This window comes from Ascaphus truei, chromosome 12 (genome assembly GCF_040206685.1).
Source record: "Ascaphus truei isolate aAscTru1 chromosome 12, aAscTru1.hap1, whole genome shotgun sequence".
Taxonomy (NCBI): domain Eukaryota; kingdom Metazoa; phylum Chordata; class Amphibia; order Anura; family Ascaphidae; genus Ascaphus; species Ascaphus truei.
The window spans coordinates 9158623-9177472 of record NC_134494.1 but is presented as its reverse complement, the minus strand read 5'-3'; the positions used below and the strand labels follow the sequence as shown (position 1 = coordinate 9177472).

The 18850-nt window shown below is 43.1% G+C and overlaps 1 protein-coding gene across 3 annotated transcripts in view; it reads left to right on the top strand.

Moving 5' to 3' along the window:
• The window catches only part of LOC142463888 (ATP-dependent translocase ABCB1-like), a 279892-nt gene that overhangs the window by 158219 nt on the left and 102823 nt on the right, over nucleotides 1-18850 (top strand). For all 3 annotated transcript variants that reach the window (XM_075566711.1, XM_075566713.1, XM_075566712.1), the window contains one exon: nucleotides 11546-11670. In XM_075566711.1, coding sequence (XP_075422826.1) covers nucleotides 11546-11670 — 125 coding nt within the window. The remainder of the gene's footprint in view (nucleotides 1-11545; nucleotides 11671-18850) is intronic.

Below are 18850 nucleotides of genomic sequence, written 5' to 3'. Positions count from 1 at the left end.
CTAATCAAGGTGTGTTAAAACCCAGGCTGTAGACACATGGAGCCTGGCTGTTGATGAGAGAGGAGTAAGAAGTAAAGTGATTCCTGAAAACAAGATCTGAGTAGTAAAGCAGTTGTATTGTGAACTGTCTTTCCCCTGCATAGAAAAAGGGTAGCTGCCTTATATATAAACTGTCTGCTAAAGAGAAACTGTTTTGTTTGGTTTGCTGAAGAAAAAGCCATTTTCGCTTTTGCTGATGAAAAGCTATTTTTGTTTTGTGTGCTGTATATCTTTTAAGGCTAAATAAAACAGTCTTGTCAAGAAACCCACGTGTGTAGTTGCATGTACCCTGCAACAGGGACATTGAGGAATTACCTGTTGTGAGGGAGTATTTGATTTTAGCAGCCTCCCAGACAGACAACGAGTTGGTTATCGAGGAGAGCGGCGTGTCAGCGAATTGTCGCGCTGTTTTAGGTAGCCAAATCAATCTGCTGAGTTTTAATGGGGCACAAGCAGCAACTCTCTAGCTCCACCCATCTTTTCAGTTGAGGATTGGATTGCCATTGTACAATTTGACTTAATTGAGCCGCTTTGTAGTATGAAAGCAGGCAGGGTACCTCTAGGCCACCCGCCAGGACAGGTCTTTTCATATTTAATTGGTTGACTCTCGGTTTTTTCCCTCCCCAGATAAACTTAGAGATTTCAGACTGAAGTGAGAGCAGAGCCTTCAGTCTAAGTGGCACTGGTAACGTCTGGAAAAGGTATAGGATAGGGGGAGTAAATTCATTTTGACGCTATGTTTCCTACCTATCCAGGATATCCGTATGGAAGACCACTTATGTAGGTCAGATATCAATGTCCGAATTAGGTTGGGATAATTTGCATTATAGATGTCTTTAGAGTCTTTGGTTATGTAGACTCCTAGATATTTTATGTATTTCTGTTGCCAATTGAATTTAAAGTTTAATTGTATCAGCTTCTCTACATGTCTGGGGAGATTGATGTTGAGGGCTTCAGATTTTGATTGATTTATTTTGAATGCCGAAATGTCCGATAATCTGTTTAATAAGTCCAAGAGGTTTGGAAGAGATGTGAGGGGTTTTGAAATAATTAAAAGGATGTCATCTGCGTACAGGGCCGCTTTATGTGATTGAGAATATGCGTTTAACCCTGAGATGTCCGGATTTCCTCTAATTTGTGCCGCCAGTGGTTCAATACATAGGGCGAACAGAAGAGGGGATAACGGGCATCCCTGTCTCGTGCCGCTTTTAATTTGAAAGATAAGTTACGGGAAGCCCTGATGTATAACCCTGGCGGTAGGTCCTGAGTATAGCGATAGAATCGCCCCACTCACCCGATCCCCAAAGCCAAATGCCGCAAGCGTCTCCCTCAGGTACGGCCAGTCTATCCTATCAAAAGCCTTTTCTGCATCCAGACTTAACAGCATATTTTGTGTGTTATTTGTATTAGAGAATTCTACCAGATCAATAAATCGCCTGGTATTGTCCGCTGCTTGTCTTCCCTTAATGAATCCGACCTGATCTGGATGTATAAATCTGGGTAGGATTAGACATAATCTATTGGCCAATAATTTAGCATATATTTTAATATCGGTATTAATTAGAGATATGGGCCTATAACTTTTGCAATCCAGCGGATCCTTACCGGGTTTATGAATGAATGATATAGATGCCTGTAATATCTCCCTGGGGATGGGGGCTCCTGCTAATATCGCATTAAACACGTGGAGCAACCTAGGGGCTAGTACTTTGGCAAATATAACCCACGAAAAGCCATCTGGCTCCAGGGCCTTTGAGGGCTTGAGCTCCTTGATGGCCTGTGACACTTCCTCGATAGAGAAATCAGCGCCCATAGCCTCCCTCTCCCCTTCTGTCAATCTCCCTAGCTGTGAGCTGGCTAAGAAATCTCTCAGCAACTCGCTCGTTTTAACATTGTGTGCCACTTTTTCTCCATTATATAATGTTTCGTAAAACTAACCAAATTCCTCCACTATTTTCTTAGGGTTGGCTGTGGGGGTGCCTGATTTTAAGCGTATAGCTTGGATGTTAAACTTCGCTTGCCTATCTCTTAGCGCTTGGGCCAGCTTAGTATCCGGCCTGTTTGCTTTTTCGTAAAATTTCCTCTTAGACCAACTCAGTGAATTATCTGCCCTGGAGGTCAGCAGCATATTCAGTTCAATTTTGGTATCCTTCAATTCTTGTAGTATTTGAGAATCTTGATTACTCTTATGTTTTGCTGTGAGGGAATGTAATTTCGTTTGGAGCTCAACAATTTTGGAGTCTCTTTCGCGTTTTCTCCTAGCTGTGGTGCTGATCAAAATGCCCCTCAGCATCGCTTTGTGAGCCTCCCATAACACAAAAGGGGAATCCACAGAGCCCGTGTTTGTATGGAAGAATTGGTCAATTTCATTGCCTATGACCTCACAAATATCTGGGACTTTTAGGATTGATTCGTTGAGTTTCCAGTTCGCCCCTAGTTTTCCCGTTTGGATGTGTTCGCACCTTAGCTCTATCGGTGCATGGTCAGAGCATGAAATATTATGGATCCCAGCTTGGGAGATCAGAGGGACCAGTTGGCAGGAGACAAAAAACTAATCAATTCTGCTGTAGGAGCTATGCAGGTGGGAATAGAACATATAGTCCCTAACCATCGGGTGTAGTTCCCTCCATATGTCAGTCAATTGGTTAGCTTTGAGGCCCTTGTGTAAAGAGGTCATCGTTTTCTTATTCACCGTACCCGCGGTCCATGACCTGTCTAAACTTGGTTGCATGACCGTGTTGATATCCCCCGCGAATACGACACAGCCCCTAGCAATGGAGGGTAAAATCTGAAAGAAGCTGTCGAAAAAGGCTGCATCCCGCTCGCAGGGGGCATAGATTGTGGCCAGTGTTATACATTGCTCCTGTATCGTGCCCACTAGAATGATAAAGCGTCAGTCTACATCTCGCTTAATGGTTTGGCTTACAAATGGGATTCTATTATTTAACAGGATGGCAACTCCATGCTTTTTGACCGTTGCCGAGGACAGGTAGAACTGGGTGTAATCTTTATCTAGGAATTTAGGGGCATTGGTCTTACTAAAGTGAGTCTCCTGTATCATTAGGATATCTGCGTGCTTTTTTTTGTAGTCTGAGAAGGCTATTTTCCTTTTGGTTGGGCTATTTAAGCCCTTTACATTATGCGATAATAAGGTCAACGCCATTGTTGCAGGGTAAATGTAACTATACATGCAGGTTCTTTGGATAAGGCTTATTTATTTAGCCTTAATTTATACAGCACACAAAACAAAAATAGCTTTTCATCAGCAAACAAAAGAAAAATGTCTTTTTCTTCAGCAGACAAAACAGTTTCTCTTTAGCAGACAGAGTAAAAATAAGGCAGCTACTCTTTTCTATGCAGGAGACAGACAGTTCATAAACCATGTATTTTGCTAACAGACCTTGTATCAAGCTGTTCTATCTCTCCAAAGTTTCAGGGGATTTCCCTGCTTCAGATAGCATACAAATAGACAGACCTTCTATCAGTATTCCCCTCTCTCCTGAACAGCTAGCCACCATGTGTCTACAGCCTGGGGTTTTTAACACACCTTGATTAGGCAGCTGGGATCCAACTAATTGTCCTGAAGTTCTCAGCTGAAGTTAACTTAGTCACTGCTGCACTGCAGACTAAACATAGGTCTGCCATATAGCTGGTGACTTTTATTTACCCTGTCACAGCCATCTTTTATTTCATGAAAAGTGTAGCAGATTAAAGTTTGATGACTCACCCGGTCTGTCTTTCTTCGTACCCAGCTGAGATATGTCCTTAGGGCGTCCGTCCCATACGACTCCTGCTACCCGCGCAGGTCTACGCCCTCCCCCTCCGGGTGAGGAAGGGGTAGGGAGGGATGGAGAGGGGGAGGGAGACAGTACAAGGGGAAACACATAGGGGATACCACATACAAAATACCAAACATAAAGTAAACAAAATTATGATCATAAAAAATAACAAACGAAAAACCAGAGCACGACTAGGGGTCCCCCGGGTGCGACTCTCAGACGCCCAAAGGGTAGGTCATTATGCCTGGCCTTTGGAGACGGCCGGCCTTTCCCACTGGGGACTGACACCCCTGGGACTTGTTTGTGGCCCTGACTCATCAGGAACCTATGTGAGGAATGCATGCACAACACTGGGAGTGAATCCCACCGGCGCGTGTCTGTCTCTTAACAAAAACTTAAACTTCAGTGATTTATTTTAAGCTTAAACTTCTTGGCGAACTACAGCACTAACTTATTTACAATTTTTGAATACCCTACTTTAAATCCCTCTTAATCATTCACTAGAAACCATGCTACCTCTCCGTCCCATAATCTTTTGTCTAAGAAATCTAAACATATGAACCCTTAACCTATACCCTATAACTTAACTAGCTATATTTACTATATTAACTACAATTGTGCTCAACGCTGTGTAACCTTTATTGTCTTTTTTTCCCACTGTGTTGGAATTGTATTGAGTTGTTTCGCACTGTACAATACACAGCATACAAGGCACACCGCACACCATGCAGAACACAGGGCACAGCTCACGTGGCACATTGCCCCCTGTGCAGTACACAGCATATGGGGCACAGCTTACAGTGCACAGTACGCAGTATACAGGGCACACTACACACTACTCACTGTGCAGTACACACAGCACAATACATAGGGCACAGTACATAGGGCACAGCACTTTACCCACGGCACAGCATGTCCCCCCCCACTCCTGGCACAATACATAGGGCACAGTACATAGGGCACAGCATGTCCCCCCCGCCCCTATCCCGATCATAGTCTCGGGTCTCCTTCCTCCTGGGCGGGTTCATGCTGCGCTCAGTGTCCTTCCTCCCTGCCTACCACCCGGCTGCTCCTCTAAACTGGTGATTCCCGTGTGAGCCGGTCGGACCTTTCATGAGAGGCTGACGTGGCTCCATCTCGTCAAGATGACGTCACTCCTCCCGCCCGCGTGAGGTAGAGCAGTTCCCGCTCTGCTCGGGGAAGGAGCAGAACAAGATGGCTGCCGTCTCAAAATCGTGTGCGGATCAGCTCCTCACCCGGGGGTCCCCTTCAGCTACATGCACAGTAGAGGCAGGTCTACTTGGGTCCCGATAGAGCCCCGCGTCGATCGAAGGGCAGGTAAGGGGACCGGAGAGCACACTGGGAATCAGGCATAGGCATAGTGAGAAGCATAACCAGAAGGCATATTTAGAAGCATATTTGAAATCCATAGTTAAAAGCATAGTCAGAAGCATAGTTAGAGGGCATAGTTAGAAGGTATAATCAGAGGGCATAGTTAGGGGGCACAGTTAGAAGGCATAGCTAGAAGGCGTAATTAGAAGGTACAGTTAGAAGGCATAATTAGAAGGCATAATTAGAAAGCATAGTTAGAAGCAGAGTTAGAAGACATAGCCAGAAGGCACAGTTAGAAGGTATAATTAGAAAGCATAGTTAGAAGCAGAGTTAGAAGTTGTGTCTCCGCTGGATCATCTTCTTCAAAAGCGGCAAGGCACAGCTCCTAAGGGGAGGACATCATTTGGGGCTCGCCGCCACTCCCTCCTCCGCATCAGGTCGGGTAGCCCCCACTCTGCTCCATGTCGGTGTGGGTGATCTTCTCTCCTGATGACTGGGAGGATCCCTGAGCCTCTCCACCTGCGCCTAGTCTGCTCAGGAAATCATCGCCCTCCACCTTCCTCAAGGTATGTGCCACACCATTTTTCAGCACCATTAGTGCACAAGGGAAGAGCCATCTGTATTTTATCTTTTGGTCTCTCAACACTTTAGTTATTGGTGCCAGAGTTCTTCTTTTGGCGAGGATGACCAGGGAAATGTCTTGAAAGATCTGGAATTTTATCTGTTCATATTTCATGTTTTTAGTGTCTCTTGAGATCCTGCAAACCTCTTCTTTTGTTCTGTAGTGATGGAATCTCATAATTATATCCCTCGGGGGGTCTCCGCTTTGCGGTCTCCCCCTAAGTGCACGGTGGCATCTATCCAGAAGAAGTTCATTGTCAGGCTTATCTGGGAATAGATGCTCCAGCCATTTTTTGTGAATTCCTCTGGGGAAGAGACAGACTCAGGTACTCCTCTTAGGCGTACATTGCATCTCCTGTCCCTGTTTTCAGCATTCTCTATTTTATCTTCTAAGGATCTGACTTGTACTGTAAGTGTAGCCACTGTTTTCTGTATCTGTGCCAATTCCGTGGTAGTCTCATCTGCTTTAGTTTCCAGAGCATCTGTCCGCTCTCCCAGTGCATCCAGGTCTTTCCTTATGGCCCATAATTCAGTTTTAAAAAACTTTTTCATCTGAGCACAGAATTCCTTGAGGTCTTTGCGCCTCACTATCTCCTGATCCCCTGGCTCTGTTTCTGGGGTATCTGTGTCTGGGTCTGATAATGCAGACTGTGCAGGCTTTGCAGGGGACTCCATCTTATCTGCCTGTGCTGCATGTGCTGCTTCTCCTCTTTTTAAATATGTAGACACAGGTTGTGTTTTTCTGCGAGTTACTTTATTCGATGCCATCACCATATGTTCAGTGAGGTTGTGCAATCTAAGTCACTGTGATATTCTCGCTGCTTCTGAAGTAATTTGATGATTTAGCGTCGGTGAGTGTGGAGCTCGGAGACTAAGCTGCCATTCACATCACCGTCACGCATGCACCTCAACATTTGCCTTTTAATTATACTCTTCATTTTTTATTTCACAATCTTTTTTCGAATTGGTAGCATTATTGGCTATTTTATATATTTTTTTATATCATTCTATTAATTTCGTTCTTAAATTAAATGTGACACTTAGATATAGTTGTCATTTTAATCTATTAAAGTGGGTTACATTTTAACATACTGTATGTATTTTTTGCAGTAATTATTTTTATGCTAGTACAAGGGTACGCAAAGTGGGGGGTGTGGGCATGAGAATTTAGGGGGCGGGGGTCGCAGCTATTACAGAGGCTCTGCGCTTCCCCAAAAATATTTCAAATAAATATTTCAAATAAATGAGGCCTCTGTAACTTTTACTTATCTTCCCTTCCAGCGACGCATCTCCATGGCAACCCAGCATCAAAAGACGCTGCAGGGTCATGTGATGCCACATTACCATGGCCTTGTGACATCATTTGACACCGGGGCTGTGCAGGGAGGGGGGCACGAGTTGGAAGGGAGTGGAGACAGGGGGGCGCATGTCAGAAACTTTGCGCTCCCCTGTACTAGTACAGGTATACCTGGCAATAACGTACACAATGGGTCCAGAGCATGTAAGTAAAGCGAAAATGTACTTAAAGTGAAGCACCACCTTTTTTCCACTTATCAATGCTTCGGTACAGGTAGGGAGCCGGTACTTCTGATCAGGACGTGCTGACAGGCGCATGCGTGAGCTGCCGTTTGCCTATTGAGTGAGGAGAATCAGCGCGTCACTACTACGATGGTCTGTAGGGCAGAATAAGTGTCCGTACTCGTAAAGGCAGCGTACTGACATGGGTATGGTGCTACTGAAAATATGCCCTTACTCGCAAGTGTACTTAAAGTCAGTGTCCTTAAACCGGGGCTTGCCTGTATACTGTACTAACACTTGGTCTTTTTTTATATTTTAGAAGCCTCCTTGTTTAGTATCTCCGATATTCATTGCTTTTTTTTATATTTAATTGCTATTGTTGCGTTGTTTAGCCTTACACCAGTAACCATTGTGTTAAAGTTTAACACGCTCCCTTCATGGGGAACGTGCTGACGTTCTGTGTTTCTGTTACTGGTAGACGGCAAGTGAGGGTTGTCATGGGAACAGCTGAAAACATCCAGCGCTCGCCTGCACCGTGACATCATTGACGTTGGAGAACCCCGTAACTTTAGCGATGTGGGATTGCGCCGTGACGAACATCGGTCAATCGGGGGAATCCTACAGAACTTTTGAAAATCCCCTGAGGAAGCTCAATACGAGCGACATGTGTAGGGCAGGTTGTTGCTGACATTTGGAACATTGAGAGGGTGTTTTGTCTCTGGAGAATTGCAGCTACAATTTGGTTCCCCCCTCACCGTTTGATGACATCACCCGCTTAACGGCCGTGTAGCAGGAAGTTCTGCTGTTCGTTTCTAGATTGTGACCCAGGGTGGTCTGAATGCCTATCTCAAAGTTACTTATGTAAGTGCATTACTTATTTTTTTTATATCAAGCAATTTTCACTATTATGTCAGTCTCCTATCATGTGGGATTCCCCATCCCCCTCCTTCCTCCCTTGCCTTGATGGATGTCAGATGAGGATATCTGGATGTCCAAAACAGTTGGATACTTTATATAACCTCGTTGCCTGATTTTCATGTGGAACATGTGAGCGCATCATTCACAACATCACGTTCACATTGTAATTGTTTATACTGTATTGCACTATTTTTTCCTTTTATATATTCCTTTCCTACATTTGCTGTCAACCGTTTTTGGACTAAATTTGAGTCCTGTCTGGGAGCAGCATTATATCCAGAGACTATATATATAATCATCATATACATTTTTTAGACTTTATTCACTTCCAATTGTATATGTTCACATATGCACAATTGAATTTTTTTTCACTTAATTAGTGCTATTTGTGCTTGCAAAGTTTGGGCAGCACTACCATTTTCTTCATCCTCTGGAGATATCACACATATGCGGTGTGCCATGTCATGAAAGACATGGAAAAAGGTAAGATATGTTCAAATATGTCATATGTATGTATGTGTGTATAAGGAACCTACATACATACATACATTTGACATATTTTAACATATCTTACCTTTTTCCATGTCTTTCATGACATGGCACACCGCATATGTGTGATATCTCCAGAGGATGAAGAAAATGGTAGTGCTGCCCAAACTTTTGCAGAGGAATTTGCTCTTATTTTAGAGCTGATACCAACATCGGTGAGTGCGTAACCAAGACCAGTTTCTGCTCATGAGCAGCCACATTAAGCTCAACGTTAGAACCAATGCCCTCAATCTATGGAAGCTATGTGCCTACATTCTGCACAAGTGATACATAGGAAACAGCTGATCCGTAAACTAAGGCTGAGGCCCCGGTGTCGGCGCTCCATGTGCGCCTGCCAGACTGGCGGCGCATGCAGCTGAGATCCCCAGTCTGCGGTGGGCTACAGGGGAAAAAACAGGGGCGCAGCCATGACGTCACCCGGCAGGTTCACCCTTATTGGCTGAGCCGCCGGAGGAGGTGGCCAGTGCTCCATCACAAGTTGTGAACACAGATTTCTTGTCTTCAGAGAAATCTGGTCGCGCAATGCGGTGGGCAAGGCAGGTAGCGGGCCCGACCTCATTGAGGGGCAGCTCTTCTCCCTTCAGCACCCACCATAGTGGGCACTGCAGCAGGCAGCGGGGACCTAGCCTAAGTTATATTCATGAGTACATATCTCTCATCTCAATCAAAGCATGCAGGCTCAAACAGCAAGAAAGAGCAGCCATTGAAAGAAAGCTGTGTCAGATAAAACAACAGAATCTGAAACTACAACTGCAGGCCACTGTGGAGAACAATGCAATCATGATCTCAACTGAACACGACCCAGAACAACATATCGGCAAACTTGCTGTACATATCATTGCAGTTCACAAATTGCACTGAGCGTCTGTGGCATCATGAGTCAGGCCATGGCTATCTGAAGGCCACACATAACCTAACCGAAAAACAGTTATGCCACATAAGACAACACCAGGAACCAGCTCTCCATTTTCACAGCTGCCCTCACCACCTGGTCATGGTGTGCGCACCTGGGAGGAGGGGTAAGATGCAGTGCTCATCACACAATGGGGAATCCCATTCGTAAAAATAGAGCCCGTCATCAAAAAAATGTGTGGCATGTTATATACTTTCATTTCTTCCACAATTTGTTATATAAACTAAAATATTGTTAAAAACAGATCTTGTGTATTCCTTTTTTCCCATTATTCACAAGGGGGTGCGAGGGGCATGGTTTGAGTAGGGGGTGGTAGGTGATGAGGGTAGGTGCCACAGGATGATTATTTAGGACTACTTTGGGGGGGCGGTTAGAGGTTAACAATGTTGTTGCCTTATTGGTTAGTATAGCAATACTTTACTAGCCACTAAAGTAAACAGAGGGGTAGGTAGTGTATTGTAATGTTGGTAAGAAAGTCAATTTGTATTACAGCTCACCATTGATTGCCAATATGGCTACCTAGGTACCCATTGTGGGGGTCTAAGTAGCCACTGCAACAATCAATGGCTTTATGTTTAAAAAAGGTGTTATGTACTGTACTGTTTTTTGTTTTTTTTAAATAATGTTTTTGTTTTTTATTTGCAATGGCTAAATGCCCTATTAGCCAAGTACCGGAGACATGCTGTTAATAGATGGTGCAGACATATATCGCCTCAATGAAGGGGATAATGCACAGTGATTAGGGTGTGACCACATGCTACAGAGACTAGTTAACTGTTACTGGTAATGTCTGTCAGGGAATAAAAAATAACACTCAGAAGTAACTAATTGCAATGTAGCTAGCAAGTGGAGCAGAACTGCAGTAATAATGCACAGAATAGATAATTAGATACCGTGTATCACCAAGCTAGCCGCAATATAGCAGGCAAGTGAAGGAGTCTCTGCAATGTAACCATATATCAAGGTACTGTAAATTGTATCACTTAATTAGTAACATATTGTATCAGTACGCGCCTGATAAGGTTGCTTCAGACAGGAGGCTGCAGAACGAAGCAGGCAGCTACAGATGCAACTGCCGGTTGTCAACTGCTTGCCAAGGAAAATCTGTGACCATCTCACAGTAACTTGTGAGATGGTCCAGAGCAGGCTGTAATGGTCCCTGCATTTGAATGGTATTCGCAGCCCGGTATGATTCACACAGCGTGAGTCCCATTCAAATACAGGGGCCCCCGCTGTGTTAATCCAATGAGCTATTAGTCTGGCTGCTGGAATTTCGCGGCGTGGAATGAGTTTAAGTGCAGAATTCTTAAGGCAAGCAGTTGACAACCGGCAGTTGCAGCTCTATGTACCAGTCAATGCTGAAATACCATGATGTAGAGAGGCAAGCAGTACGTAAAATCAAATGACTGGCAGAATAATCTAAGTCGATAGGTACTATTCATTTATATATCCCACTATGGCTACACTGCAGAGGCTGCTTCACTTGCCTGCTATATTGCGGCCAGCTAGCTTTGTGATACAATGTACACTTCATATCAGCATGGTGTAGCAAGGAAACTTTGATGAATAATTCCCATTATTGCTAAGAGACACAGATTGAAAATCAAAATTTCATAGTACAGTAGATATTATTCAGAGTCGCAGCTTAAAACTGGAGTAATACTAGTAAAACAGAACAAATCCCATTGCTTCTTCCTATTACATAACGAGTGCACTATTAATGGGAACATTGAGATTTTTTTCAAATGTATTTATCTGATGCTGTTTCCTCAGCCAGTTTTGCTGGAGAGAGACCTAAATGGTCACTTTCTTTATTGTCCAATGAAATGGTGATAAACAGTTACAATTTTATATTCATTGATTTATCTTTTTACAGCTTCTTGCATCATTTACCACAAAAGAGTTAGCAGCTTATGCAAAAGCTGGTGCAGTGGCAGAGGAGATCCTAACAGCAATTCGAACTGTTGTTGCTTTCAATGGACAACAAAATGCTTCAGCTAAGTATGTTTGTATTTTTTAACAGTTCGGCATTAATTACAGAGCAGCAAGTTACAGTCCTATCCACAAAACTAGAGGTTTGGGAATTATTTGTCACACACAAAATGTGGGCCCTAATGGATATAAAACTTGTATTCTTTCTATACATACAGTATATACAGTATACATACACACACACAAGGCTGCCAACAGATTTCACTACAGTTCTGACAGCCCCCCCCCCACCGGGGTGACCCCCTCCCCCACAGGCAGTGTTGCGAGACTGATTTCATACGTCGTGAGCCCCCCCAACCCCCCCATTTCACACCTCGGGTGCCCCCTCTATTTAACCTCCCTTTTCCTATGTATTTCTCTCCCCTCCATCTCCCCTCCACAATCAATTACCCCACTCTCACACAATCCCTACCTCGCATGTATTTCTCTCCCCTGCGCCTTACTCTTACTCCCTCTTTTTTCTTCACTCACTCCCTCTCTCCTCTCACTCTCCCACCCCCATCAATTACCCCACTCTTACTCAATCCCCCTCCTCACACTCATTCCCTCCCCCCTCACAATTCCCCCACAAAATATATACAGTACCAAAAAACCCACCCCCAATTCAAAAAACTTTCCACCCCCAAATACATACAGAAAAATCCACCCCCAATATATACAACCGCCCCACACACTAAATATATACAAACCCCCCAAATACATACTAAAAAAATCCACCCCCCAAAATATATACAAACCCCCCAAATACATACAAAAAACTCCACCTCCCCAACACATATAAAAAAAAACAATACATATAACCCGCCCAATACATATATAAAAATATATATATATATATAAAAAAAATAATACATATAAAACCCACCCAAATACATATAACCCCAATACATATAAAAAACAGTACACTACATATTAAAAAAAACTCCCAATACATCTAAAAAAACAATACATATAAAAAAGAGCCCAATGCATATAAAAAAGACCCCAAACCATTTAAAAACTCCCGTACATGTAAAAAATACCCCAATACATATAAAAAGCCCGAATGCACATAAAAAAACCACAATGCACATAAAAAAAACAATGCATATAAAAGTAATATTTCCATTTGCTATATGCTTTGCTGTGGAGGGTTTTTGTCACTTTTTTTACCCACCATAACTTAACTTAGGGGGCTATGCACTAAGTTCCGAGCTTTCACGCCGGCCTGAAAAAAATTAGCACGTCCAATAAAAAATGAAGCCGGCGGCGCGATTCACTAAGGCCCTCAGCCCATTTTGTATCGGACGTGCCCAAAACTGGCTTATCGTGCGTGCAATGTATTTCCCCCCTGCTATCGCACTTAAAGTTCCCGTACGCTAGCTGATAGAAAAAAAAGCCGCTTGTAACATTTGCATGGAGATTTGCCATCTCCATGCAACGCTGTTACAGGCGATCGTACAATAAATAAATATATTTTAATTATAGTGTACATGAGCAGGGGGTCTCCCGAGCTGAACAGCGTTGGTTTCAGGTCCGAGGACCCCCTACTTCAGGAGATATAGGCCCGTTATGGGGTGCCGGTATCCCCTGCAGAATTTCAATGTCCTGGTCACGTGACGCGGACGCTTGAAAGTGCAGGGGATACCGGCACCCCATAATGGGGCCTGTATCTCCTGAAGTAGGGGGTCCTCGGACCTGAAACCAACGCGGGTCAGCTCCGGAGACCCCCTGCACATCTACACTATAATTAAAATGTATATTTAAAAAAGAATTAACAAACATCAATACACGACCCCCCTCCCCTCCTCCGCCCTAACACACACAGTACAATAATGTGCAAAATTACTATTATCCAGATATGGTTAATAGATTATTTGCCCATTATTAAACACTGCATTAGCATACCTAAATAAAGTCAATAAAAACAGTAGCCAGCTAATCCAATCAATACAAGCAGTAACAACATCAACAATTATTTAATTAAACCATTAACCAATGAAACCAATTAATTCCTAAACCAACTCAAAAGGAATAGTAACACTAACCAATAAAACCAATTAATTACAACAACATTAATGAATGTAAACATTAAAAGACAAAGAAATACATTCAAACTATCTCTGAAAGAACCATAAAACGCATTAGCCAACATAATACAACATTAACTACAAATGAACACCAATCGCAAATATTTTATTACATTAAGCAGGAAAAAAACAAACAATGACAGCCACATAAGAAACTGACATTAAAAAACCAACAGCAATACCAAGCCAGAAATGCCCCCCAAATATTGTCATAATAATGTATTAATCTGTACCATAAAGTGGTACAGATCAATATATTATCAGTCAATGTGCCTCCCCCAAAAAATCAACAATCACATCCAATGAAAAAACCTGTAAAAAAAGACATTTAAAAACATTCAATATATTACTTACCATTAGAAGCGGTGGCCCTCCGACTCCCGGGGAAACAGGAAGCTCACGTACCTTGAAGGCCTCCAACAGCATCCGATGCCATCCGCCATGAAGATCCTGATCAGGTACCCCAATCTTCTTTTTTCTTTCTTTAATCACCTTCTTCTATCTTCATCTGTCACCATTTCTTGTTCTTCTTTATCTTCTTTCTTCATCTGCCAATCCAAAATACCCCATGTCAAATCCCAGCCGATGCTGTCTCGTCGGCTTCTTGGGCTCAAGTGAGGCGTCACGGCCTTAAATATGGCTTGTGACGTCACATTTAGCCTAAAAATGGTTAACAGCCACCTGATTGGCTGTTCAAACCATGTTCCGACTTAAAATTTTTTTTTGACATGATGTCACTTAAAGGGAATGATGCCAGCCAATCAGAATGGCTGTGCTTCATTTGCCTTTAAAATGATGTCACGAAGCCGGCGTCACATGGTATTTCAGCCAATCAGATTGTGGGAACCAATTCCACACTCTGATTCGCTGAAATACCATGTGATGCCGGCCATTTTGGATTTCGTGACATCATCTTAAAGGCAAATGAAGCACAGCCATTCTGATTGGCTGGCATCATTCCCTTTAAGTGACGTCATGTCAAAAAAAATTTTAAGTCGTAACATGGTTTGAACAGCCAATCAGGTGGCTGTTAACCATTTTGAGGCTAAATGTGACGTCACAAGCCATATTTAAGGCCGTGACGCCTCACTTGAGCCCAAGAAGCCGCCGAGACAGCATCGGCTGGGATTTAACATGGGGTATTTTGGATTGACAGATGAAGAAAGAAGATAAAGAAGATCAAGAAATGGTGACAGATGAAGATAGAAGAAGGTGATTAAAGAAAGAAAAAAGAAGATTGGGGTACCTGAGCCAGATCTTCATGGCGGATGGCATCGGATGCTGTTGGAGGCCTTCAAGGTACGTGAGCTTCCTCTTTCCCCGGGAGTCGGAGGGCCACCGCTTCTAATGGTAAGTAATATATTGAATGTTAGTAAATGTCTTTTTTTATAGGTTTTTTCATTGGATGCGATTGTTGATTTTTTGGGGGAGGCACATTGACTAATAATATATTAATCTGTACCACTTTAGGGTACAGATTAATACATTATTATGACAATATTTGGGTGGCATTTCTGGCTTGCTATTGCTGTTGGTTTTTTTAATGTCAGTTTCTTATGTGTATGTAATTGTTTGTGTTTTTCCTGCTTAATGTAATAAAATGTTTGCGATTGGTGTTCGTTTGTAGTTAATGTTGTATTATGTTGGCTAATGCGTTTTATGGTTCTTTCAGAGATTGTTTGAATGTATTTCTTTGTCTTTTAATGTTTACATTCATTAATGTTGTTGTAATTCATTGGTTTGATTGGTTAGTGTTACTATTCATTTTGAGTTTGTTTAGGAATTAATTGGTTTCATTGGTTAATGGTTTAATTAAATAATTGTTGATGTTGTTACTGCTTGTATTGATTGGATTAGCTGGCTACTGTTTTTATTGACTTTATTTAGGTATGCTAATGCAGTGTTTAAAAATGGGCAAATAATCTATTATCCATATCTGGATAATAGTTATTTTGCACATTATTGTACTGTATGTGTTACGGGGGTGTATTTAGTTAGAAATATTGTTTAGTATTTTTGTTGCCAAAACATTGGTACCGCAGGCCCACGGGTACCCCGGGACGGCCGCGGGGCAGCCGGGGACACCTGCGCGACCCCCGGCCTCCCTCAGGCACCCCTGCGGGGTCAGCCGGGGACACCCGCCGGCCTGTTGTATTGGTTTTGCGCCTGCAAAAAGGTAAACAAAGATTTTTTTCTAAGTCCAGCTTTTTTTATCACCTGCCTTTAGCTGGTGAGCTTTATTCAGCGCAACTTTCACGTACGATCAGTTTGTGTTTCTTAGTGAATCCCGCAGAAGGGCAGGATTCAGCGCAAACAGCTGATCGTACGAGCAAAGTTGGCCTTTGAAAAAATTTCAAGAAAAAGCCCGTTTTAGAGCGCAAAGTGCCTATTTGCGCGGCTTAGTGCATAGCACGCGGCAGAACTTCACGTTCTAAAAGCACTTTGCGCTCTTAAAACGACTTATCACTGCTTAGTGTATAGCCCCCTAAGTATGGTAAAACCCATCCTCGTTGCTTAATTTTTGCATAGCCAGTTTAACCAACCCCACACTGATGAGACCCATTAAGGTCGAAACGGCTGTCTGTGGGTGGGTTTGCTGGCTATGTATCTTAACACTGGCTGTGCTCAAAGCTGTGACCATGCAGCAAGTTAAAGCCTATAGGGAACCATGTTAAAAATAGTTTTGAAGCAAAAGGTGGCATTGTGTGCTCATTTGCATGTCATTTCCCAGAATCCCTTGCTGCAGTGGAAGTGCTGTGTGATAATGGTGAAAGTTGGGGTTGCGGACCTGTCTAAGACATGCAAATGAGCATGCAGTAATATTTCCAGCATGCACGCAATCTTGATATATATATATATATATATATATATATATATATATAAAATCAAAAAATAAATAGATGATACCGTTCTGTGGCTTACGAAATGCTTTTATTTGTGCGAGCTTTCGAGATACACTGATCTCTTCTTCCGGCAATGTTACAATGAATGAAGCAAGCAAAAGGTATACTTAAAAACAGTGTCTCTTGGAATATTATCTGTGCTGGTCCTTCCCCCGGTGTGAATGTGTTTTATGGCTAGAGGTGTCAAAAGGTTCCTGAAAGCAAGTGATGAAAGAGTGTGTATGTGTATCAGTGTGAATAAAAATGAATGGAGAGCCCACAGTATATACAGTGCTTTACAAAAGGTGTGTGTGGAGTGGGAGTGGATATAAATGGTGTGGGTAGGTGTGGAAATGTGAGAGTTTGTAGCATAACTAAAAGTGTGTGTGGATACTTTATGGTCCCTATTGGTGTATAGGGATGGAAAAACAAGGAGTATTAGTATGTGTGAGAGACAGCTGTGTGTGCATACATATAGCACAGTATGTACAGACATGGCCTTTAGCGCTCAAGGGAAGAGAGTTCACTTGTGTCAGTAATGACTCATAACATTTCGATTTCTGTTTAGGCCACTGCTAAGTGTCCCGAACAGTTGCATAAATTTGTATTCATGCAACCGTCTCTCTTTCGGTGTTTTAAGATTACCTTTGAGTATGGCAACCCTCAGATCGTTCATCTTATGGCCAGAGTCAGAGAAATGTTCGCCAACAGGACTGTCTCTTGTTCCGCGTGTGATGCTGTGGCGATGCAGGTTCATTCTCTTGTTTAGCCCCTGCCCTGTCTCACCTATGTAGTAGCAGCCCCCTGGGCATTTCATGCACATGATGAGGTACACGACATTGCTGGAGGAACAGGTGAACCTTCCTCTGATTTTGTATTCCCGATTCCTGTGTGGTATTTGTATTGTGTCCGCTGTGTAGAGCATTGCGCAGGTTTTGCATCTTGGGTCCTGGCATGGTTTTGTCCCGCATTCAGTTGTACTGCTGAATACTTTACTCCTCACCATAATATTCTTGAGATTATGGGGTTGTCTGTATGATAATAAGGGTGCTTCAGGGAAGACCTGTTGCAGTCTTCTATCTTCCTGGAGGATGGGTTGTAGTTTCCTGGCGATCTTGCGTAGGGCTCCTAGGTGTGGGTTATATGTGACCACCAAAGGTACCCTGTCGCTTGTCTCCTTCTGTTTGTATTCAAGGAGATCACTTCTTGGTATTCTGGTGGCTTTGTGAATTTGCTGGTCTACAATTCTGTGGTTAGATCCACGGTTTATAAAGTCTGATCTCAAGGCTTTAATCCGCTGGTCTCTGTCTGCTGTGTCGGAGCATATCCGGTTGTATCGTATGGCTTGACTGTAGATGGTTGCATGTTTGGTGTGTGTCGGGTGGAAGCTGTTGTCCCTCAAATAGCTGGCTCCATTCATTTTTATTCACACTGATACACATACACACTCTTTCATCACTTGCTTTCAGGAACCTTTTGACACCTCTAGCCATAAAACACATCCACACCGGGGGAAGGACCAGCACAGATAACATTCCAAGAGACACTGTTTTTAAGTATACCTTTTGCTTGCTTCATTCATTGTAACATCGCCGGAAGAAGAGATCAGTGTATCTCGAAAGCTCGCACAAATAAAAGCATCTCGTTCGCCACAGAACGATATCATCTATTTATTTTTTGATTATTGAAGCTCGGCTAACAGGGTCTGATACCTCTACATATATATATAGAGAGAGCGAGAGAGAGAGAGAGAGAAGAACAGAGAGCGCACGTCCCATAGTGTAAAACAGTACATTTAATCAATTAAAAAGAGGACAAGGAGATTAAGGACACTCACAAAAGTACAAGATAAAAAGGCAGTTTGTGATATAATCACCACCAGCAAGGCCACACCGTCCTGGAACACCTCAGTTGTTCGATAGCCTATCCGGTTCACCTCCAGCAGTTTTTGGACGATTGGAAACAGTGTCTCTTTGCTTGAATGCGATTTGGAGTTTTCAGCCTCAGATCAGCTCCATGTGCTCTCCGGCCGTAAAGCGCACACTGCGTGATGACGTAGTGTCGTGGTAGCGTGCCCTGACGCGTTTCGTCACAACAGTGACTTTTTCAAAGGGAATACCAACATGGTGGAGGGCTCGGTATTTATAGGCTCAACTACACAAAGGGGAGTGACCTCGGCGAAACCAGAGGCCAATCATCAGTGCCTATGCATAAAGGCCAAGACACTAGTGATGAGCC